At 46.2% G+C, this 25836-nt stretch overlaps 1 protein-coding gene across 1 annotated transcript; it reads left to right on the top strand.

Annotated features, from left to right (window-relative positions):
• The first annotated feature begins 15767 nt into the window (after nucleotides 1–15767).
• On the top strand, nucleotides 15768–17604 carry LOC123412949. Its single transcript, XM_045105908.1, has one exon. The coding sequence runs from the start codon at nucleotides 15819–15821 to the stop codon at nucleotides 16950–16952; it is 1134 nt and encodes a 377-aa protein (XP_044961843.1). The 5' UTR covers nucleotides 15768–15818; the 3' UTR covers nucleotides 16953–17604.
• The last annotated feature ends 8232 nt before the right edge of the window (nucleotides 17605–25836 follow it).

The following is a 25836-nucleotide window of genomic DNA, read 5'->3' as shown; positions in this document are numbered from 1 at the left end:
AAGCTTGAGCCATCCTATTCCTTCCTTCATCAAGGGGCATATCCTCACAATCCTATAACCAAAGCATCTTTGAACTGTTCTGAAATATACTTGGATAAACTCATGAGTACCGCCTACATCTGGGCATGGGTAGCCCAGCCCGGCGACGCGGCCCGAGCCCGACCCAAAAAACCCGGGTCAGACCAGGTCGGGCTTTGTGTTCGGGCCGGGCTCGGGCTTGAAAATCGGGCCCGGGAAGTAGTTCGGGCCGGGCTCGGGCTTACAAAAAATGGTGATTTACACGGAGGCCCGGCCTAGGCCGGTCCGGTATTCACCTTTTAAGACCATTAGGGCTGGGCTCGGGCTTGGGATTTCCAGTTCGGCCTTTGTAAAGCCCGGCCCAAAGCTTGGCCTGGCCCGGGATATGCCGAGGTTTAGTACCGCCCCCATGAGCGATAGGACCGCTTGTGTGCGGACTAAGAGGGCATAAAAGTTGGTTTTGTTTCCCCACAATATGAAAGGGGTCTTCTTCCCCAAGAACACCACATCTTCCATTTCTAAGATCCATTGTTGCTCCAAGCTTCATTTTCGCCCGATATCTCTCCCTAGCCAACAAAACTTGTTGATCTTCTAGGATTTGGTTGAGAGGGCCCCAATCTACACATCTGCCAAGAGAAATTGGATTCCCCCTCTAGTTCCTTGCAGATCTTGTTACTCTCGGGTGTTTGAGCACCCTAGACGGTTGAGATCACCTTGGAGCCACAATCCATTTTGGTGAAGCTTCGTGGTGGTTTTGGAAGCCTCCAATTAAGTTGTTGTGATTTCCCCAACCATGTTTGTAAAGGTTCAATTGTCGCCTTCAAGGGCACCACTAGTGGAATCATGGCATCTCGCTTTGTGTGAGGGCGTGCGGTGGCCCTAGTGGCTTCTTCGGGAGCATTGTGCCTCCACGTACTTCGCGCAAAGGGAAGGAACTTTGGTAACACATCCTCATCTCCATCGGTTCCACTTGTGGTTATTTTTTTTACCTTTACTTTGTCCAAGCTTTACTTCTGTTGTATCCTTTGCTTTCTTGTATTGTTGTTGTTACTAGCATCACACAAATTTTTCACCTAGTTGCATATCTAGACAATATTTTTGTTGCTAAACCTAATTTGTTAAGAAAACCTAAAAAATGGTAGTTGCCTATTCACCCCCCCCCCCCTCTAGTCAACCATATCGATCCTTTCAAAGGGAGGGAGGGAGTGAGAGGAATGGAGAGAGAGAGGGACTGACGCGAGGCTCTTGTAGTTTTTCGATGACAAACGGGAGGCAGTAGAACGAAGGAAATATGGTGAAGGCTCGGGGTCTTCCGAGTTGGAGGCACACGAAGGGGACAAGGATAGCCCGGTCGCGGAGGTGTGCGCATGAGTTGGGTGATGTGGTGCAGCGCCGACGGACAGAACTAGAAGCGGTGGCACATCTGCCTCGTGCATGTCTTCCTCGCGCTCGTCTTCTCGTGCATGTACATGTACAACCAGTTGTACTCCTCAGGGAGTGAACGCCTCCTCATTGAACTTCTAAAGGACAAAGAACCATGATGATTCAACATGTCCTACTTCTGCTTCCATTTGGTGTCCCTTGTTGCGGGTCCATGATAGTTTCTTTTTTAGTGTGATTGATTTGGATTTGGTTGAGTATTTTATTATTACCTCTCTTTCATAATTGCGCATCAACACAACAAATTATAACTAATTTACATGAAAAAATTACACTCTTTTATAACTACCAACTTTTGTTTAGTAAATATAGTTGCAATAGAAAAACGGCTATGATTTTGCTATGAATTTCCATAGACCATGGCAAATTGCTATTCATTTTTAGAGATCATTTACCATTTCAATGTACTACGTTCTAGAAGTTTTCCATGACAAATGATTTACTATAAATATCATTTTTTTCTACATTTCTCATGAGTTAGATATCATTTAGTTTCATATTCCGTGGCAGTTTACTGTGAATTAGAGATCATTTTCCATGGTAAATTATCATGAGTTGACATAGCAAGGTTTTCAATCCTTTATAGCTACCATCTGTTGTTTAGTAAATAGTTGTCATGGCAAATTTGCTATGAATTTTGCTAGACAATATCAAAATTTTATTCATTTTCATTTTGCCATGTCAATGCACTATGTTCTCTAAATTTGCCTTGTATTATTTTAAAGATGTGTTTCCATGCCAACTAAACTCATATGATTTTTTTTTTAAGTTACCATGGCAAAAAATAAATAAGTTGCTACGGGAAATACACAAGTAAATGTGGACATCATGGAAACATATACTTTTTGTTGCCATGTCAATGCACTCTATTTTGTAAATTATACACTATGTTCTTTTCAATGTCATTTTGTGTAACTCTATCATGGGAAAAAATGGACCATTCAATTTTATTTTGAGGCCTTGGTAAATTTCCTTTTCTGGACTATGGCAAATATATCTTGCATGTTCAATGACAAATATTTTTATTTGACAATGGCAAATTTCTTTATGGGCAATGGCAAATCTTTTTTTCGACAATGACAAATTCCTTTTTTTTGACCATTTGCTAATTTCCTTTTTTGGAGTTTTTTCAAAGTTCTTACTTTATGGATCATGCCAATTTGTCTTGCTTTTCAAAATTTACCAAACAATCCATGGTATTGTTTTTGTTATGTTATCATGGCAACCTTATTTTATGAACCGTGGCAAAATATTGTTTTTTTGTACCATGGCAATTTTGTTTTTCTTTGTACCATGGCACATTTACTATTTGGATCATGGCAAATTTGCTTATTTGGTCATGTCAAAATATTATTATTTTTGTAACACGTCAATTTTGTTTTTTGGACCATGGAAATTTTATGGTTTATACAGTGACAAATAAATACATTTTTTGTACCAAGTCAATTTTTATGGGGGTGCAGAGCGATCCGATCCGTCCGGCCCCACAGTCAAAATCAATCGTGTCAGTTATAACTTTCCAACTGGAATCTAGCTTAGTTCATACTAATTTCTAGTTATACATGACTATGCGGGATGCCCACTTGCACCCCCAGTTGTGATAGAGAGGCGCTCCTAACGAGCACTTTGTTGTCCTCCCTATCCCAAATAAGGGCTTCTTTGATTTAAAGTTTATTTAAAGGAATTATAGAGGATTTTAATTCTTAGGATATTTTCCTACATGGGTTGTTTGATTCGTAGGATTGCAAACTTTGGATGTTTTTCCAACGAATACATTGTCACTAGATTTCATAGGAAATTTTCCATCCACTCCAACTTCTTTGAAAGAATCCTACATTTTTCATGGGCGCAATCAAACATCTTTACAAGTTAACAAGCATGTACCATTCAAGGTGACATTTCATTTTATTCCTATGTTTTTTATTATTACCATGTTTTGGAGACTAAGAATCAAAAAAGCCTTGAATGAATCATTTGCTGAGGAGGGACATCATATGTGTCGTTCGCCTAGTACTGGGTCCTTTTTGAATGATACGAACATTTCTTGAAAATTGCATAAATAACTTTTTAGACTACATTAATATTTTCGAGAAGTGTGGTTAAAGTTTTTAATAATTAATTAAATTATTAGTTTGTATCCTATGTATTTACTCCCTTCGTTTCTAAATATAAGACTTTTTAGAGATTCTATTATAGTCTACATACAAATACATATAAACATATTTTAGAGTATAGATTTATTTATTTTGCTTCATATATAATCAATAGCAAAATCTTTAAAAGATCTTATACTTAGGAACGGAGGGATTTGTTGGAAATATGCCCTAGAGGCAATAATAAAATGGTTATTATCATATTTCCTTGTTCATGATAATCGTCTATCGTTCATGCTATAATTGTATTAACAGGAAACAGTAATACATGTGTGAATGAATAGGTCACAATGTGTCCCTAGCAAGCCTCTAGTTGGCTAGCTCGTTAGTCAATAGATGATCATGGTTTCCTGATCATGGGCATTAGATGTCATTGATAACGGGATCACATCATTGGGAGAATGATGTGGTGGACAAGACCCAATCCTAAGCCTAGCACTAGATCGTATTGTTCGTATGCTAATGCTTTTCTAATGTCAAGTATCTTTTCCTTCGACCGTGAGATTGTGCAACTCCCGGATACCGTAGGAGTGCTTTGGGTGTATCAAACGTCACAACGTAACTGGGTGACTATAAAGGTGCACTACGGGTACCTCCGAAAGTGTCTGTTGGGTTGGCACGAATCGAGATCGGGATTTGTCACTCCGTGTGAGGGAGAGGTATCTCTGGGCCCACTCGGTAGAACATCATCATGAGCTTAATGTGACTAAGGAGTTAGTCACACGATGACGTGCTACGGAACGAGTAAAGAGACTTACCGGTAACGAGATTGAACAAGGTATAGGTATACCGACGATCGAATCTCGGGCAAGTTCTATACCGACAGACAAAGGGAATCGTATACGGGATTGATTGAATCCTTGACATCGTGGTTCATCCGATGAGATCATCGTGGAGCTAGTGGGAGCCACCATGGGTATCCAGACCCCGCTGATGGTTATTGGCCAGAGAGGTGTCTCGGTCATGTCTGCCTGTCTCCCGAACCCGTAGGGTCTACACACTTAAGGTTCGATGACGCTAGGGTTATAGGGAATTGTTATACGAGATTACCGAAAGTTGTTCGGAGTCCCGGATGAGATCCCGGACGTCACGAGGAGCTCCGGAATGGTCCGGAGGTAAAGATTGATATATAGGACGGATGGTTTCGGACACCGGAAGTGTTTCGGGCATCACCGGTAACGTACCGGGACCACCGGAGGTGGTCCCGGGGGACCACCGAAAGGGGGTGACGACCCCGGGAGGCTAGATGGGCTAAGTGGGGAAGGGAACCAGCCCCTAAGTGGGCTGGTGCGCCCCCCACCCAGCCCATGTGCACCAGAAAAAAGGGGAAGGGGGGAACCCTAACTAAGGTGGGCCTTAGGCCCACCAGAGGGGTGCGCCACCCCTCCTCCTTGCCCTGGCCGCCACTCCCCCCATCTGGGAGGGCTGCCGCACCCCCTAGGGTGGGAACCCTAGGGGTGGCACCCCCTCTCCCCTTCCCCTATATATAGTGGGCACTTTTGGCCTTTGGAGGACACGGTTTTCCCTCTCCCTCGGCGCAGCCCTGCACTTCTTCCTCCTCCTCTCTGCCGGCGCTTGGCGAAGCCCTGCCGGGAGACCTCGTCTCTCCACCAACACCACGCCGTCGTGTTGCTGGTCTTCTTCCCCAACCTCTCCCTCCTCCTTGCTGGATCAAGGTGCGGGAGACGTCACCGGGCTGCACGTGTGTTGAACGCGGAGGTGCCGTTGTTCGGCACTAGATCGGAATCGCTGCGAGTACGACTCCATCAACCGCGTTCTAGCAACGCTTCCGCTTAGCGATCTTCAAAGGTATGAAGATGCTCTTACCCCTCTCTCGTTGCTGGTCTCTCCATAGGAAGATATGAACATGCGTAGGAAAATTTTGAATTTATGCTACGTTACCCAACAGGATTAGGATATCTTAACATCTGAAAAACATGTGTACATGCACTAACAAATCTAAGACTACTGTAACACTAGTAAAAACTAATAAAATAAGAAAACAATTAAACAATCGGATTACCACTTCCAAATATTCAACCTGCTGATTAATCTATACCTAATAATAAAGCGGCTATTGCTTCCGTCGGAAAACCCACCACGATATTTTTATAAAAAAGCCCCTATAATTTTTGTTATTCAACTCGGGCTCCATCATTTATCTGCAAGGCAAAAGGAAAAAACGATTCACTGCAAAAATTATACCCGTACGCATCGCCTCCTCCCGTCGACCCTGGGCCACCCTGGCCTGTGCCCAGGCCGCCGCCACACAACTCGCCGCCGCGGCCGACCTCAACCGCCACCGTTGCCGATCTCAACCCACCCGCCTCCGCGGCTCTACCTCTCCCCGCTCACTGCCCCCGTTGTGGCGCTTGAGCGCATCGCGTCGACCCTGGTCCACCCTGGCCTGTGCCCAGGCCACTGCCACACCACTCGCCACCGTGACCGACCTCAACCACCATTGCTGTCAATCTCAACCAACCCGCCTCCGTGGACGTACCTCTGCCTGCTTGCTGCCCCCGTTTCGGCGCTCGAGCACAGCTTCTGGATCAAAATAACGCGATGGCTACAGCGACTTGGGATGATGCGTCTGCTCGATGCAGAACGGCGGTCGCGCGCGGATAAGGCGCGACGGAGCGAAGTACTTGCAGGTGGAGGCGGGCCTCCATGGCTCACACGGGGAACTCCGAGGTTATGGCATGGCAACGGCGACTCCTTATGGCCAGATAGAGGCGCCTAACCCTTGCTCCCCTCAATGTATCCCCTCCTCTAGCAGGAACTGTTGGAATTATGCCCTAGAGGCAATAATAAATATAGTTATTATTATAATTCCTGTATCAAGATAATCGTTTATTATCCATGCTATAATTGTATTGAATGAAGACTCATTTACATGTGTGGATACATAGACAAAACACTGTCCCTAGCAAGCCTCTAGTTGGCTAGCCAGTTGATCAAAGATAGTCAGTGTCTTCTGATTATAAACAAGGCGTTGTTGCTTGATAACTGGATCACGTCATTAGGAGAATCACGTGATGGACTAGACCCAAACTAATAGACGTAGCATGTTGATCGTGTCATTTTGTTGCTACTGTTTTCTGCGTGTCAAGTATTTATTCCTATGACCATGAGATCATATAACTCACTGACACCGGAGGAATGCTTTGTGTGTATCAAACGTCGCAACGTAACTGGGTGACTATAAAGATGCTCTACAGGTATCTCCGAAGGTGTTAGTTGAGTTAGTATGGATCAAGACTGGGATTTGTCACTCCGTGTGACGGAGAGGTATCTCGGGGCCCACTCGGTAATACAACATCACACACAAGCCTTGCAAGCAATGTGACTTAGTGTAAGTTGCGGGATCTTGTATTACGGAACGAGTAAAGAGACTTGCTGGTAAACGAGATTGAAATAGGTATGCGGATACTGACGATCGAATCTCGGGCAAGTAACATACCGAAGGACAAAGGGAATGACATACGGGATTATATGAATCCTTGGCACTGAGGTTCAAACGATAAGATCTTCGTAGAATATGTAGGATCCAATATGGGCAATCAGGTCCCGCTATTGGATATTGACCGAGGAGTCTCTCGGGTCATGTCTACATAGTTCTCGAACCCGCAGGGTCTGCACACTTAAGGTTCGACGTTGTTTTATGCGTATTTGAGTTATATGGTTGGTTACCGAATTTTGTTCGGAGTCCCGGATGAGATCACGGACGTCACGAGGGTTTCCGGAATGGTCCGGAAACGAAGATTGATATATAGGATGACCTCATTTGATTACCGGAAGGTTTTCGGAGTTACCGGGAATGTACCGGGAATGACGAATGGGTTCCGGGAGTTCACCGGGGGGGCAACCCACCCTGGGGAAGCCCATAGGCCTTGAGGGTGGCACACCAGCCCTTAGTGGGCTGGTGGGACAGCCCAAGAGGGCCCTATGCGCCTAGAGAAGAAAATCAAGGAGAAAAGAAAAAAAAGAGGAGGTGGGAAGGGAAGGAAGGACTCCCTCCCACCAAACCAAGTCCAACTCGGTTTGGGGGGGGAACCTTCCCCCCTTGGACTTGGCCGACCCCCTTGGGGCTCCTTGAGCCCCAAGGCAAGGTCCCCTCCGTCCCACCTATATATACGGAGGTTTTAGGGCTGATTTGAGACGACTTTTCCACGGCAGCCCGACCACATACCTCCACGGTTTTTCCTCTAGATCGCGTTTCTGTGGAGCTCGGGCGGAGCCCTGCTGAGACAAGGTCATCACCAACCTCCGGAGCGCCGTCACGCTGCCGGAGAACTCTTCTACCTCGCCGTCTCTCTTGCTGGATCAAGAAGGCAACAACAAAATTAGAGGACATCTAACTTGTTTTTGCAGGGTATGCTTGTGATGTGATATGGCCAACGATGTGATGTGATATATTGGATGTATGAGATGATCATGTTGTAATAGAAAATTAGAGGACATCTAACTTGTTTTTGCAGGGTATGCTTGTGATGTGATATGGCCAACAATGTGATGTGATATATTGGATGTATGAGATGATCATGTTGTAATAGAAAATATCGACTTGCACGTCGATGGTACGGCAACCGGCAGGAGCCATAGGGTTGTCTTTATACTAACGTTTGTGCTTGCAGATGCGTTTACTATTTTGCTAGGATGTAGCTTTAGTAGTAATAGCATGAGTAGCACGACAACCCCGATGGCAACACGTTGATGGAGATCATGGTGTGGCGCCGGTGACAAGAAGATCGTGCTGGTGCTTTGGTGATGGAGATCAAGAAGCACGTGATGATGGCCATATCATGTCACTTATGAATTGCATGTGATGTTAATCCTTTTATGCACCTTATTTTGCTTAGAACGACGGTAGCATTATGAGGTGATCTCTCACTAAAATTTCAAGACGAAATTGTGTTCTCCCCGACTGTGCACCGTTGCTACAGTTTGTCGTTTCGAGACACCACGTGATGATCGGGTGTGATAGACTCAACGTTCACATACAACGGGTGCAAAACAGTTGCGCACGCGGAACACTCGGGTTAAGCTTGACGAGCCTAGCATGTGCAGACGTGGCCTCGGAACACATGAGACCGAAAGGTCGATCATGAATCATATAGATGATATGATTAGCATAGGGATGCTTACCACTGAAACTATACTCAACTCACGTGATGATCGGACTTGAGATAGTGTAAGTGGATCATGAACCACTCAAATGACTAGAGAGATGTACTTTTTGAGTGGGAGTTTAGCAAATAATTTGATTAAGTTAAACTCTAATTATCTTGAACATAGTCTAAGTCCACTTTGAATATATTTGTGTTGTAGATCATGGCTCACGCGACAGTCACCCTGAATTTTAATACGTTCCTAGAGAAAGCTAAGTTGAAAGATGATGGAAGCAACTTTGTAGACTGGGCTCGTAATCCTAAGCTAATCTTACAAGCTGGGAAGAAGGATTATGTCCTTAATGCTGCGCTAGGAGATGAACCACCCGCTACGGCTGATCAGGATGTTAAGAACGCTTGGTTAGCACGTAAGGAGGACTACTCAATAGTTCAATGTGCAGTCTTGTATGGCTTAGAACCAGGACTTCAACGTCGCTTTGAGCGTCATGGAGCATTTGAGATGTTCTAGGAGTTGAAGTTTATCTTTCAGAATAACGCCCGGATCGAGATGTATGAAACCTCCGATAAATTCTATGCTTGCAAGATGGAGGAAAACTCGTCTGTCAGTGAACATGTGCTCAAAATGTCTGGGTACTCAAACCGTCTAGCTGAGCTGGGGATTGAACTCCCGCAAGAGGCTATCACTGACAGAATCCTTCAATCACTGCCGCCAAGCTATAAAGGCTTTGTGTTGAACTACAACATGCAAGGGATGAACAAGTCTCCCGGCGAGTTGTTTGCGATGCTGAAAGTCGCAGAGTCTGAACTCCGTAAAGAGCATCAAGTGTTGATGGTGAATAAGACCACTAGTTTCAAGAGAAACGGCAAAGGCAACAAGGGTAATTCGAAGAAGAGCGGCAAGCCTGTTGCCAATCCGACGAAGAAACCCAAAGCTGGACCTAAGCCTGAAACGGAGTGTTACTATTGCAAGGGTATGGGTCACTGGAAGCGCAATTGCCCCAAGTATCTGGCAGATAAGAAGGCGGCCAAAGAAAAATCAGGTATATTTGATATACTTGTTATTGATGTGTACTTAACCGGCTCTCGTAGTAGTGCGTGGGTATTCGATACCGGTTCTGTTGCTCATATTTGCAACTCGAAACAGGAACTGCGGAATAGACGAAGGCTGGCGAAGGATGAAGTGACGATGCGCGTAGGAAATGGTTCCAAAGTTGATGCAATCGCCGTCGGCATAGTTTCACTTCAGTTACCATCCGGATTAGTGATGAACTTAAATCATTGTTATTTAGTGCCTGCGTTGAGCATGAACATTATATCTGGATCTTGTTTATTGCGAGACGGTTACTCTTTTAAGTCAGAGAATAATGGTTGTTCTATTTCTATGAGTAACATCTTTTATGGTCATGCACCTAATGTGAGAGGATTGTTCATATTGAATCTTGATAGCGATACGCATATACATAACATTGAGACCAAAAGAGTTAGAGTTAACAATGATAGCGCCATATTTTTGTGGCACTGCCGCTTAGGTCATATTGGTGTAAAGCGCATGAAGAAACTCCATGCTGATGGACTTTTGGAGTCACTTGACTTTGATTCACTTGACACGTGCGAACCATGCCTCATGGGCAAGATGACTAAGACTCCGTTCTCCGGAACAATGGAGCGTGCAAGTGACTTGTTGGAAATCATACATACCGATGTGTGTGGTCCGATGAGCGTGGAGGCACGCGGCGGATATCATTATTTTCTCACCTTCACTGACGATTTGAGTAGATATGGTTATGTCTACTTGATGAAGCACAAGTCTGAAACATTTGAAAAGTTCAAGCAATTTCAGAGTGAAGTTGAAAATCATCATAACAAGAAGATCAAGTTCCTACGGTCTGATCGTGGGGGTGAATATCTGAGTTTCGAGTTTGGTGCTCACTTAAGACAATGTGGAATTGTTTCACAGTTAACACCGCCTGGAACACCACAGCATAATGGTGTGTCCGAACGTCGTAATCGTACTTTATTAGAGATGGTGCGATCTATGATGTCTCTTACTGATTTGCCGTTATCATTTTGGGGTTATGCATTAGAAACAGTTGCATTCACTTTAAATAGGGCACCATTAAAATCCATTGAGACAACACCATACGAACTGTGGTATGGCAAAAGGCCAAAATTGTCGTTTCTTAAAGTTTGGGGATGTGATGCTTATGTCAAAAAGCTTCAGCCTGAAAAGCTGGAACCCAAAGCGGAAAAGTGCGTCTTCATAGGTTACCCAAAAGAGACTGTTGGGTACACCTTCTATCTCAAATCCGAGGGCAAAGTATTTGTTGCTAAAAAGGGAGCTTTTCTCGAGAAGGAGTTTCTCTCGAGAGAATTGAGTGGGAGGAAGATAGAACTTGACGAGGTTGTCGAACCTCTCATCCCTCTGGATGGTGGCGCAGGGCAAGGGGAAACCTCTGTCGTTGCGACGCCGGTTGAGGAGGAAGTTAATGATGATGATCATGAAACTACGGTTCAAGTTTCTGTCGAACCACGCAGGTCGACGAGACCACGTGCTGCTCTAGAGTGGTACGGTAATCCCGTCTTATCAATCATGTTGTTAGACAACAATGAACCTACAAATTATGAAGAAGCAATGGTGGGCCCAGATTCCAACAAATGGCTACAAGCCATGAAGTCCGAGATAGGATCCATGTATGAGAACAAAGTGTGGACTTTGGAGGTACTACCTGAGGGCCGCAAGGCTATTCAGAATAAATGGATCTTTAAGAGGAAGACGGACGCTGACGGCAATGTGACCGTTTATAAAGCTCGACTTGTGGCAAAGGGTTTTTCACAAGTTCAAGGAGTTGACTACGATGAGACATTCTCACCCGTAGCGATGCTTAAGTCCGTCAGAATCATGTTAGCAATAGCTGCATTTTTCGATTATGAAATCTGGCAGATGGATGTCAAAACGGCGTTCCTTAACGGTTTCCTTAAGGAAGAGTTGTATATGGTACAACCCGAAGGTTTTGTCGATCCTAAGAATGCTAACAAGGTGTGCAAGCTCCAGCGATCCATTTATGGACTGGTGCAAGCATCTCGGAGTTGGAACAAACGTTTTGATGAGGTGATCAAAGCATTTGGGTTTATACAAGTGGTTGGAGAATCTTGTATTTACAAGAAAGTGAGTGGGAGCTCTGTGGCGTTTCTAATACTATATGTGGATGACATATTGCTGATTGGAAACAACGTGGAGTTTTTGGAGAGCATAAAGGATTACTTGAATAAAAGTTTCTCTATGAAGGACCTAGGAGAAGCTGCTTACATTCTAGGCATTAAGATCTATAGGGATAGATCAAAACGCCTGATAGGACTTTCACAAAGCACATACCTTGATAAAGTTTTGAAGAGGTTCAAAATGGAACAGTCCAAGAAAGGGTTCTTGCCAGTTTTACAAGGTACGAAATTGAGTAAGACTCAGTGCCCAGCAACTGATGAAGATAGAGAGCATATGCGCTCCGTCCCCTATGCTTCAGCCATAGGTTCTATCATGTATGCAATGCTGTGCACTAGACCGGATGTTAGCCTGGTCATAATTATGGCGGGTAGGTTCCAGAGTAATCCAGGAGTGGATCACTGGACAGCGGTCAAGAATATCCTGAAGTACCTGAAAAGGACTAAGGAGATGTTTCTCGTATATGGAGGTAACGAAGAGCTCGCCGTAAAAGGTTACGTCGATGCAAGCTTTGACACAGATCCGGATGACTCTAAGTCACAAACCGGATACGTATTTATTCTTAATGGGGGTGCGGTAAGCTGGTGCAGTTCCAAGCAAAGCATTGTAGCAGATTCTACATGTGAAGCGGAGTACATGGCTGCCTCAGAGGCAGCTAAGGAGGGTGTCTGGATGAAGCAGTTCATGACGGATCTTGGAGTGGTGCCAAGCGCACTGAATCCAATAACCTTATTCTGTGACAACACGGGTGCCATTGCATTAGCAAAGGAACCGCGGTTTCACAAGAAGTCCAGACACATCAAACGACGCTTCAACCTCATCCGCGACTACGTCGAAGGAGAGGACGTGAATATATGCAAAGTGCACACGGATCTGAATGTGGCAGACACGCTGACTAAACCTCTTCCACGGCCAAAGCATGATCAACACCAGAACTGTATGGGTGTTAGATTTATTACAATGTAATTCGCATGATGATGTGAGGGCCAAATTATTGACTCTAGTGCAAGTGGGAGACTGTTGGAATTATGCCCTAGAGGCAATAATAAATATAGTTATTATTATAATTCCTGTATCAAGATAATCGTTTATTATCCATGCTATAATTGTATTCAATGAAGACTCATTTACATGTGTGGATACATAGACAAAACACTGTCCCTAGCAAGCCTCTAGTTGGCTAGCCAGTTGATCAAAGATAGTCAGTGTATTCTGATTATAAACAAGGCGTTGTTGCTTGATAACTGGATCACGTCATTAGGAGAATCACGTGATGGACTAGACCCAAACTAATAGACGTAGCATGTTGATCGTGTCATTTTGTTGCTACTGTTTTCTGCGTGTCAAGTATTTATTCCTATGACCATGAGATCATATAACTCACTGACACCGGAGGAATGCTTTGTGTGTATCAAACGTCGCAACGTAACTGGGTGACTATAAAGATGCTCTACAGGTATCTCCGAAGGTGTTAGTTGAGTTAGTATGGATCAAGACTGGGATTTGTCACTCCGTGTGACGGAGAGGTATCTCAGGGCCCACTCGGTAATACAACATCACACACAAGCCTTGCAAGCAATGTGACTTAGTGTAAGTTGCGGGATCTTGTATGACGGAACGAGTAAAGAGACTTGCCGGTAAACGAGATTGAAATAGGTATGCGGATACTGACGATCGAATCTCGGGCAAGTAACATACCGAAGGACAAAGGGAATGACATACGGGATTATATGAATCCTTGGCACTGAGGTTCAAACGATGAGATCTTCGTAGAATATGTAGGATCCAATATGGGCATCCAGGTCCCGCTATTAGATATTGACCGAGGAGTCTCTTGGGTCATGTCTACATAGTTCTCGAACCCGCAGGGTCTGCACACTTAAGGTTCGACGTTGTTTTATGCGTATTTGAGTTATATGGTTGGTTACCGAATGTTGTTCGGAGTCCCGGATGAGATCACGGACGTCACGAGGGTTTCCGAAATGGTCCGGAAACGAAGATTGATATGTAGGATGACCTCATTTGATTACCGGAAGGTTTTCAGAGTTACCGGGAATGTACCGGGAATGACGAATGGGTTCCGGGAGTTCACCGGGGGGGGGGGGGGCAACCCACCCTGGGGAAGCCCATAGGCCTTGAGGGTGGCACACCGACCCTTAGTGGGCTGGTGGGACAGCCCAAGAGGGCCCTATGCGCCTAGAGAAGAAAATCAAGGAGAAAAGAAAAAAAAGAGGAGGTGGGAAGGGAAGGAAGGACTCCCTCCCACCAAACCAAGTCCAACTCGGTTTGGGGGGGGGCACCTTCCCCCTTGGACTCGGCCGACTCCCTTGGGGCTCCTTGAGCCCCAAGGCAAGGTCCCCTCCCTCCCACCTATATATACGGAGGTTTTAGGGTTGATTTGAGACGACTTTTCCACGGCAGCCCGACCACATACCTCCACGGTTTTTCCTCTAGATCGCGTTTCTGTGGAGCTCGGGCGGAGCCCTGCTGAGACAAGGTCATCACCAACCTCCGGAGCGCCGTCACGCTGCCGGAGAACTCTTCTACCTCTCCGTCTCTCTTGCTGGATCAAGAAGGCCGAGATCATCGTCGAGCTGTACGTGTGCTGAACGCGGATGTGTCGTCCGTTCAGTACTAGATCGTGGGACTGATCGCGGGATTGTTCGCGGGGCGGATCGAGGGACGTGAGGACGTTCCACTACATCAACCGCGTTCACTAACGCTTCTGCTGTACGGTCTACAAGGGTACGTAGATCACTCATCCCCTCTCGTAGATGGACATCACCATGATAGGTCTTCGTGCGCGTAGGAAAATTTTGTTTCCCATCCGACGTTCCCCAACAGGAACTCATCATTTGGTGGAGATCCCCTCCCCATGCCTCCAACCGTGTGCCAAGCACCGGCAAGAAATTTTGTTTTATGGGAATTTGTTTGCTGATGAATGAATGTATTTAATGTAAGATTGCATTGTTGTGGAGAGAGAGAACGAAACACCACCTTCAGTTTCTCATCTGATCCCACATTCTCTACCCCATGAGTGAAATAAGATAACAGTCCATTGATCAATTCAGGTAGCCTCTTTGTTTTGCTTTGCTTGTCCCGCTCAATTTCTCATCATGATGAAATTAACAATGGACGGGTTGATTTTTCAACAAAATAGGATAGGACTTACTACATTAGTTAGTTAGCTTATTATTTTAATAAATCAAAATGATTATAAAAATTGAAAGCGTGTGATATTTTTTCTCCCGTTGCAACGCACGGGCCTTTTGCTAGTCTCTTATAATCTCTTATAACGTTTCTTTTCTTTTGCGAAATAAGCCAGCAAACGTTGACCTTCTTCTGTAAGACTTTGTAGACCTCTTTCTGATGAAAATTCTTTTTATTTAATTCCAAATGTGAAGCAAGTCCCAGTGCCTTGTTGGTGAAACTGCATACCGAAACTATACAAAACCCATGTTTTCTTCCTTTTTTTCTTTAATCATAAATCCAGAAAAAAAATTCTACCGCATTTTCTTTTTCATGTATTTTTATGATCGGAAAAAATAAAAAATTATGTCAGTTATTTTAAAGCTATTATAATCTCATACACACACAGATTTGCGATTATTCATCTACTATTTAAATTTGGATTAATTTATCGATACAAATTGAATTTGAATAGAAGGGTATATTCTTTCTACTCCGTATAACATTTTAGCTCGCGGCAGTGCGAGTTTGCTCGTGTCTCGTATTGGGCCGGGCCCAAATGTAGTCTACGAAAAAAAGAAAAACGTTTTAGGCCCAAAACCAGTCGAAAAAGGCAAATTGAATAAACCCTAACTGATCTTGTCCTGTCACCGGCCCCCTCCCGTCGTCCCAATGCTGCCCGCCGCGCGCCGCCGACTCTGCCTCTTGCCCCTCCCTCTCCGCCACTTCACTGCGGCCGTCTACCCCACCACCTCCGCCACTGCCGACCCCACCGTCTTCTACCTGCAATCCACCTGCGCGCTCTCCCCCACCGCCGCTGCCCGCGCCGCCGACTCCATCCGCCTCGCCTCCCCGGAGTCCACCGCGCAGGCCTCCGCCGTCCTCGACCTCCTCCGCCGGTATGGCTTCACCGACGCCCATATATCCGCCACCGTTCGCAAGTTCCCCATCGTCCTCGTCTCCGACCCCGTCAAGACACTCCAGCCCAAGCTCGACTTCCTCGCCTCCGTCGGCATCAACACGCCGCTCCTCCCCAGGCTGGTCTCCCTCAGCCCCATCGTCCTCCACCGCAGCATCCAGGACCACCTCGCCCCACTCTTCGAATCTCTCCGCGAGCTCCTCGGTTCCAATGCCCGCGTCGTCACCGCGCTCCACCACATGCCGTTCGTTGTCCGCTGCAGCCCCAACAGTACCCTCAACCTCGTGCTCCCCGTGCTAAGGGATGTACACGGCTTGCCCCCGGAGGACGTTTCCAAACTCGTCGCCGTCCACCCCGGCGTCATCATGCAGGCCCCCCACCGCTTGGCCGAGATCGTCCAGGCCGTCAAGGACGCCGGCATCGAACCCGGTGAGCCCATGTTCGTCCACACATTTGCCATCCTTTCCAAGATGAAGACCCACACACTGGAGAGGAAGTATGCACTCTACCAGAGCCTTGGTTTCCAGAAGGACAGTGTTGCCTTAATGTTGCGGCGGTACGCACTCGCGATGGCTATCTCAGAGGATAAGATAAAGGAAAATGTCGGATTCTTGGTCGGGAGGGCAGGTTTGAGCCTGGAAGATATCGTGACCTATCCGAGCATGCTGGTGCGGAGCTTGGAGAGCCATTGCAGGAGGTGTGCGGTGCTCGCCGTGCTGAGGAAGGAAGAGAAGCCAGAGGGGAATCATCGGCTCGCCGTGGTGCTAGTGACTACCAGGAAACGGTTCTTGCAGGCGTATGTGCAGCCATACCAAAACGAGATCCCTGATGTCTTCCGGGCTTTCAACGGCGAGATCCCTTTCGAGGGCTTCAGTGTGTTGGAGTAGCCACAGCCGCCCTGGAAGATGAGCCTTTGATTTGATGTCATCGGCCTATGCAGTTCTTGGTGGGATTTACTCAGGCAGTTTTCCGAAGACTCTGTTGCTCGGCCAATGTCTGTTCTTGGTAGGATTTGCTTAGGCAGCTTTCTGAAGATTGTGTTGCTCTTGCAACAAGACTGCCAAGTAGTATGGTTATGCAAGGTCAGATTTTGAGCTACTGGATGGTCATCGAAAGTTTGTAGTGTAAAACATTAACTGGAAGCTAACTTGTTGAGCAATGATCATAGGGAATCCAATGCCAGGCATCAGTATGTGTAACATGAATAGGAAATGGATGTTTCTCATTGATGAACAATCATTCAGATGCAGTGAGGACATAGTGTTTTACTCTTCTTCTTTTCTCGCATATTTGCACAATACTCATGGAAATTTTGTTCTTGCTTGGCGGAGTTTGATCTCGAGTGGTCGATGTGGAACAGGTTGATGAAATTAAAGGAAGTCCAGATTTTCAGCCTGGTGAAGACAGCCCATTTGTAAGAACATGGTAAATACTGTGTAATTCTCTCTCTATGTTGTATGTATGGTAGGTGCGAAGACAACACCCTGTAAGAATACCACAAATTTGAACTAAAACTACAACACTTTTTTTTGGGACGGAGACACGGAGTAGCAAATATGTCGTCTAGTAGTACATATCTGTCTACTTATGCATACAGTCGAGCATTTTTTTTCTTTATGGGGAACACAGTACGAAAAGATCATAATGTCTGTAGTCGACCAAATATTATAGAGGAAATACAAGGAAGTGAAGATTAACCTGCGTTAAACTGGAATTTTCCAGTATCAGTGCCAGTTATGCCATCTCTACTGAATGAGCTTGCCGAACGTACCTTGAATCAAAGCTAACCGGATACCTGTGTGTTGGATATGACAGTCTAACAGGGCAAACTAGATACCAGCATTGACAGTGTATTCATGCCCCGTGCTCAAATTCATGTTGGTGCGTTGGAGAAATGGGGATTAATTCTTCTGGTGGAATGAGAAACCTCTATCACCTCACCTACGTGGTGCATTGCGAGTTGGAGAGTGAACTAACTCTTGTTGCACTTGATACATTACAGTGTTGTACATATATAGCAAGAACCCCCGAGGAGTAGGCACGCATGCCAGGGTTCGGTTAGAGATCCTAAACTCTAGGAGTCAAAGCATGACTTAGTATTACTCCCTCAGTTCCTAAATGTAAGTCTTTCTAAAGGTTTCACTAATGAACTACATACGGATGTGTATAGACATACTTTAGAGTATAGATTCACTCATTTTGCTTCGTATGTAGACACCTAGTAAAATGTCTTAAAAGACTTATATTTAGGTATGGAGGGAGTACATGGTTAACACACCCCCTCAGCTGGAACGCCGTTGGGCAGGACGTTCAAGCTGGAGCGAAAATCACGAAAGACCGGTGATGGGAGACCCTTGGTGAACACATCAGCGAACTGTGAACTGGATGGTACGTGGAGAACGTGTGCTTCGCCAAGAGCAACCCTGTCGCGGACGAAGTGCAGGTCGATTTCAATATGTTTTGTACGTTGATGCTGAACCGGATTGCAGGACATGTACGAGGCGTTGATGTTGTCAAAATAGATGACAGTAGCTCGTCGAGGAGGACGCCGAAGTTCATGAAGTAGTTGATGTAGCCAGCAGGATTCGGCGACGCAATTTGCTACTCCGCGATATTCGGCCTTGGCGCTGGACCTTGAGACGGTAGGTTGGCGTTTCGATGACCAGGAAATCAAGCTGTCACCAAGGAATACGCAGAAACCGGAGGTTGATTTCTTGGTGTCCGGGCAACTAGCCTAGTCGGCGTCTGTGTATGCAAGGAGATCGAGCGACGAGGACTTGAAGAGCTGGAGGCCGTAGTGGGAGGTGTCGCGCTGGTAGCGAAGAACCCGTTTGACCAGCTGCATGTGGGAGTCCCGAGGATGGTGCATGAACAAACATATATGTTGAGCAGCATAGGATATGTCCGGTCGTGTGAGTGTTAGGTATTGTAGGGCGCCGACGATGCTGCGGTATGTGGTGGGGTTGGGAAGGGGATGACCGGCGGTGGCAGAGAGTTTGGCAGTGGTGTCGACACGTGTGGGCACTGTGTTGCAGTTTAGCATGTCGGCGCGATCAAGAATCTTGAGTGTATATTGCTGTTGGCTCAAGAACAGACCGGAGGCATTGGGTGTAACATTGATCCCGAGGAAGTGGTGTAACTCGCCCATATCAGTCATGGTGAATTCAGCCTTGAGAGAGTTGATGATGTGAACGAGTGTGGTGGTGTTGCTGGCGGTGAGTATGATGTCGTCCACATATACGAGAAGGTATGCGATGGATGAACCAGTGGATAGGATAAAGAGGGATGAATCACTTTTGGAAGCATGAAAGCCAAGTGAGAGGAGAAAAGAGGTGAAGCGATGAAACCAAGTGTGTGGTGCTTGTTTGAGACCGTAGAGAGACTTACGGAGTAGACAAACGTGATCGGGATGTGATGCGTTGATGAAGTCGGATGGTTGAGCACAGTACACCGTCTCCTTGAGCTCGCTGTGGGGGAAAGCGTTCTTGGCATCAAGCCGGTGAATCGGCCATGAGCAGGAGGTGGCAATGCTCAAAACCACTCGAATAGTTGCTGGTTTCACCACAGGACTGAAAGTCTCGTCGTAGTCGATGCCCTCCTTTTGAGTAAACCCACGAACAACCGAACGGGCCTTGTATCGAGCGAAGGAGCCGTCGGAGTTGAACTTGTGGTGGAATATCCATTTTCCTGTGACCACGTTGACGCCTGTAGATTTGGGAACCAAAGACCACGTCGAATTCTGAATTAGAGCAGTAAATTCATCACGCATCGCTTGGAGCCAGTTGGGGTCTTTGAGAGCTGAACGATATGTTGGTGGAATGGGAGAAGGATGAGCTGGTGATTGGGTGGTGAGGAACAAGCGTTTGGGTTGGCAAAATCCTGATTTTGCGCGGGTGCGCATCTTGTGGGAGTTAAGCGGAGGTGCAATTGGTAGTGCATGTGGCGGTAGACGCGGCGGGCTAGGAGTGGATGGTGAGCTGGGTTCGGTAGGCGTGCGATCTGAGGTGGATGTGCTGATGGAGCCATCACAGGCGGGATTTGGGGATCCAGGAGGGGTGGATGCGGGATCCGAGCTGGAACGGGCCAGAGAGATGGGCGGGAAAGACTCGGGCGACGAGGTGGATCCTTCCGTAGAGGAGGGGCTGGTGGTTGGGCGACGCGTGGTGGTGGGGTCCGGGCTGTCGGCTGAGTGTGCGTTGGTGAGAGGCGCAGGGCTGCATGGCGGAGGATCCGAGGCAGATTTGGTGGGGTAGGGGATGATTGGTGACGAGGTAGGTAGGATTTGTCTCGGATTTTTGTGGCCGTGAGAGAAGCCGGGGCGGATGGTGTGGCTGGCACATATGGAAAAATGTTTTTGTCGAATAGAACGTGTCGCGAAACAATGACCCGGCGGGAGGAGAGGTCATAGCACCTGTAGCCCTTGTGCTCGAGTGGGTACCCAAGGAAGACGCAACGAGTGGAGCGAGGAGCAAGTTTGTGGGCGGTGGTGGCGTACAAGTTGGGGAAGCACAGGAAACCGAACACACGTAGATGATCATATGTGGGATGCAAGCCATGGAGGAGAAAATATGGGGTGAGGTCCTGAATGGCGCGAGAGGGACATCGGTTGAGTAGGTACGTGGCGGTGTGTATGGCTTCGACCCAAAACGGTGAGATGTGCTTGGAATAGTAGGGTCCGAACGACATCGTTGGTAGTGCGAATGAATCTTTTGGCTTTGCCATTCCGCGGCGATGTGTGAGGATAGGAGAAGCGGTAGCAGATGCCGTTGTTGGAGAAGAAGGAGCTAAGGGCAGTGTTGACAAACTCGCTGTCGTTGTCGCACTGGAGGGTTTTGATGATTACATTGTATTGGGTTTTGACATGAGTGAAGAAGCGGAGCAGTGTGGCAGAAGTGTCAGATTTCTTACGTAGCGGAAAGGACCACGAGAAGTGGGAGAAATCGTCAAGAACTACCAAGTAATATTCATAGCCGGAGAAGCTGGCAACCGGCGATGTCCACAGATCACAATGAATCAAATCAAACATCGCATAAGAACGACTAGTGGATGTATTAAACGACAAACGTTGTTGATGGCCTAATTGGCAGGCAGTACATGGGCCAGAGTATGGCTTATTACATGGAATTTGAAAGTCTTTGGAAAGGGAGGTGAGGGAGCGTGCGCCTGGATGGCCGAGGCGACGGTGCCACACGTCGCCGGTGATCACTGTGGTGGAGAGGGCGGTGCTCCGGGTCTTGCTGCTGCCAAAGAAGGGGTAGAGATCGCCACAGCTAGCGGAGATCAGGATTATTTTCCGTGTGCGAAGGTCCTTCAAAATAAAACCAAATGGGTAAAACTCGATTGAACAAGAGTTATCTTTGGTGAATTGACGCACGGAAATAAAGCTAGTGGTGATGTGAGGAGAGAAGAGGATGTTGTTCACCCGAAAGTTGTGAGGATGCAGGGTGGAGGAACCAGCGGCATGGATTGGTAGGTGTTGACTGATGTCCCACAAGCGTATGGGATCGCATCAGTTTTCGAGGGTAGAGTATTCAACCCAAATTTGTTGATTCGCCAAGACGGGAAGCGAAAGAATATTCTCAAGTATTAGCAGCTGAACGTGTAGATTCAACCACACCTAAAATATTAGTGTCTGCAAGCAAAGTACCAGTAGCAAAGTAGTATGATAGCAACGGTGCCAGAAACGATCTGTTGACGGCAGACTATTCGTAACTGTTGTATCAATGGCGCCAGTAAAAGCTTTGACACTTCCCAGCAACTGTGCCAGAAAAGGCCCTGTTGACGGGATGGCAACGCCAACAAAGTCTTGCAACAACAGAGTAGCAAGGAACAGTAGTAGCAGCAGCAGCAAAGTAACAAGTAACAGTAGTAGTGACAGCAGCAAAGTGACAGCAGCAGCAAAGTGACCCAATCCCTCTTGTAGCAAGGGACAAGCCTAGGCAAAGTAACGTAGCGAGGACGAGTACTAAAAGACTCGTAGGCAGTGGATCGGTGCTGGATGAGTATGACAGATGTGATTCATCATGTAACAGCTATAACACGGAGAGATATGTAACTAGCTCACGTTCATCAATCTAATGTAGGCATGTATTCCATATGTAGTCATACGTGCTTAGGGAAAAGGACTTGCATGACATCTATTGTCCACCCCCCCCCCCCCCGTGGCAGCGGGGTCCTAATGGAAACTACGGGATATTAAGGTTCTCCTTTAAATAAAGAACCGGACCAACGCATTAACACGCGGTGAATACATGAACTCCTCATACTATGGTCATCTCCGGGAGTGGTTCTGGCTATTGTCACTCCAGGGTTGCCGGGTCATAACACATAGTAGGTGACTACAACTTGCAAGATAGGATCTAAAACACACATATATTGGCGACAACATAATAGGTTCAGATCTGAAATCATGGCACTCGGGCCCTAGTGGCAAGCATTAAGCATAGCCAAGTAGTACCAACAACAATCTAGAACATAGTTGATACTAGGGATCAATCCCCGTCAAGAACTAAGTCGATTACATGATAGATCTCATCCAACTCATCACCGTCCAGCAAGCCTACGATGAGATTACTCACGGACGATGAAGAGCATCATGGAATTGTCGATGGAGAAAGGTTGATGATGACGATGGCGACAATTTCCCCTCTCCGGAGCCCGAAACGGACTCGAGATCTGCCCTCCAGATGAAGAACAAGATGTGGCGGCGCCTCCGTATCGCAAAATGCGATGAAACCATTTCTCTGATTTTTTCCCAGGTGAAACGGAAGATATAGGACTGAGATTGGGGGCGGTGGTGCAACGTGGGCCCCACAAGCATGCATGGCGCGACCTAGGGGGTGGCCGCGTCGTGTGGGCTTGTGGCCCACTGGCACACCCCCTCACGTGGATCTTTGCGCATGTATTTTTCTTTTATTCCAGAAAAATCTCCGTAAATTTTCAGGACGTTCCGAGAACTTTCATTTCTGCACAAAAACAACACCATGGCAATTCTGTTGAAAACAACGTCAGTCCGGGTTAGTTCCATTCAAATCATGCAAATTAGATTCCAGAACAAGGGCAAAAGAGTTCGGAAAAGTAGATACGACGGAGACGTATCAACTCCCCCAACCTTAAACCTTGCTTGTCCTCAAGCAACTCAGTTGACAAACTGAGAGAGACAAAAGAAAAACTTTGACGAACTCTGTTTGATCTTGTTGTTGCAACTATGTCTAACTCACAACCAGAATTTCAGCAACATCACAAGCAAACCACAAGAGCAAATGACATCTAGATCTCACTGCAACCTCATATCAATGGCATAATCAACTAGCGAGCAAATAATAATAAGCCTCAAATGTCAACACTTCAATCAAAACAACATGAAGCAGTACGAATAGATGGTATCTCGCTAGCTCTTTCTGAGACCGCAAAACATAAATGCAGAGCACCTTAAAAGACCAAGGGCTGACTAAACATTGTAATTCATGGCAATGAAGATCCAGTCATAGTCATACTCAACACAGTTAAAAACAAAGCATAAAAATGACAGAGGTGCTCTCTAATTGGTGCTTTTGTAAGAGGAGGATGACTCAACAGGAACATAAATAGACAGGCCCTTCGTAGAGGGAAGCATTGATTTGCAGAGGTGCCAGAGCTCAAGCTTTGAAAACAGAGATAATAATTTTGGGTGGCATGCTTTCGCTGTCAACGCAATGACTAAGAGTTCTCAATATCTTCCACGCTACACATGCTATAGGCGGTTCCCAAAACAGAAAAGTAAAGTTTTGACTCCCCCACCACCAATCAATCACACTCCACGGCTAGCCAAATCCTCGGGTACCGTCCATACCAACATCAATCCTGTGGGAGTTTTGTTTGCAATTATCTTTTCGATTTGAGCATGGAACTGGGAATTCCAATTACCGGCCCCTTTCTCGTGAATGATAGTGAGTAAACACATATCGAGGATAACACGCCTAGCATGGAAGATACCAATAGCCCCCTGTCACCACATGAGCGGTTCGGGCATGCAAAACAGATTATTTCTTGAAGGTTTAGAGAATGGCACATGCAAATTTACTTGGAACGACATGTAGATACCGCACATAGGTAGGTATGATGGACTCATATGGCACAACTTTGGGTTTATGGAGGTGGATGCACAAGCAGTATTCCGCTTAGTACAAGTGAAGGCTAGCAAGAGACTGGGAAGCGACCAACTAGAGAGCGACAACAGTCATCAAAATGCATTGAGAGTAACTAACATTGAGTGCAAGCATGAGTAGGACATAAATCACCATGAACATGAACATCACAGAGGCTATGTTGATTTTGTTTCAACTACATGCGTGAACATGCGCCAAGTCAAGCCACTTGAAACATTCAAAGGAGGATACCATCCTATCATACTACATCATAGTCATCTCAACATTCATGTTGGCAACCAAGACAAACCATTATAAGCTCCTAGCTAAGTAAGCATGGCATAAGCAACTATGATCTCTAAGTTCTAATTGCAAACATCTTTCTCTCACAACAAAGCTGAATCAGGCATGATGAGCTAGTCATATTTACAAAAACAAAATAGATCAAGTTCATACCAGCTTTTCCAGGCTTAGTCACTTCATCATATATCGTCATTATTGCCTTTCACTTGCACGACCGAATGATGTGAACAATAATAAGAGTGCTCGTGCATTGGACTAAAGCTGGAATCTGCAGGCAAACACAAAGGAGAAGACAAAGTAATATGGCTCTTTGAAAGCTAAACACGTATGCATGCAAGAGCCACTAAACATTGTAACCAATATCTTCTACCTTGACCCAAAGAAAAAGAAAACTATCTACACGGGAAAACTCCCAACAAGCAAAAGAAGAAAAATAAAATCTTTTTGGTTTTTCTCAAACTAGACAGACGCACGAAAAGAAAACGAGAAAAAGAAAATAAAACTAGCATGGATGATACAGTGGCAAAATGTGAACACCGGCTAACAAAGTGAAAGCATAAGTAAGAATGTAAAGTCGGTGAGAACACGTACTCCCCCAAGCTTAGGCTTTTGGCCTAGCTTGGTCTACTCCCAAGGAGGGAAATAACCAGCTCCTGGGTACTCCGGAGTGGGCTGTGGATGCCACTGCTGTGTGAGCTCCTCTGGCTCCCACTGATAAACTGGCGTCTGGTACTCGACTGGCGGCTCGGGCACGGGCACCTGTGGTTGGGCCAAGCCCCAATACGCGTAGATGTCCGAGGGCATAATAATGTACCTGCATGCATGAAAATTGAACAAAGAAGGAGCAGACAAAGTAATAGTCTCACGAGTACCCTGACTAAATACCAGGTTATAAATCATCCTTCCACCTGTATCTCTATCAAGAAAGTCATGGCGAACCATGCTATCGTAATCTAGATATCTCTCGGGAAGAAGAACCTCTTCTTCTTCCTCTACTCTAATAGGTATCTCAAAGTGTCTACCAAGACGAGTAGCGTAGATACCTCCGTAGACAACACCTTTAGAACGGTTAAGGTTCAACTGATGAGCTACTATAGCGCCCAAGCCATAAGTTTTATCGTTATAAAGGGCTTCGCGCAAGACCGCAGGATCTGGGGAACTAAGTGACCCAGCTTTCCCACGGTCGATCAAACATTTTTCCCACAAATAGTGAGAAGTACCGAAGCACGGGAAAATGAATGCTAGGAGCTCTAGCGCAAGACACTCCTCTCTCCTCTCCTACAACAATTGTACCGATGAAAGCTTCCAAGTCCCGTGGACGAGGTTCATGAATATCCCCTAC

The sequence above is a fragment of the Hordeum vulgare genome, chromosome 1H (genome assembly GCF_904849725.1).
Source record: "Hordeum vulgare subsp. vulgare chromosome 1H, MorexV3_pseudomolecules_assembly, whole genome shotgun sequence".
NCBI classification, from domain to species: domain Eukaryota; kingdom Viridiplantae; phylum Streptophyta; class Magnoliopsida; order Poales; family Poaceae; genus Hordeum; species Hordeum vulgare.
Note: the sequence above shows the minus strand (reverse complement) of the source record. Positions and strands in the feature narration are given on the sequence as shown.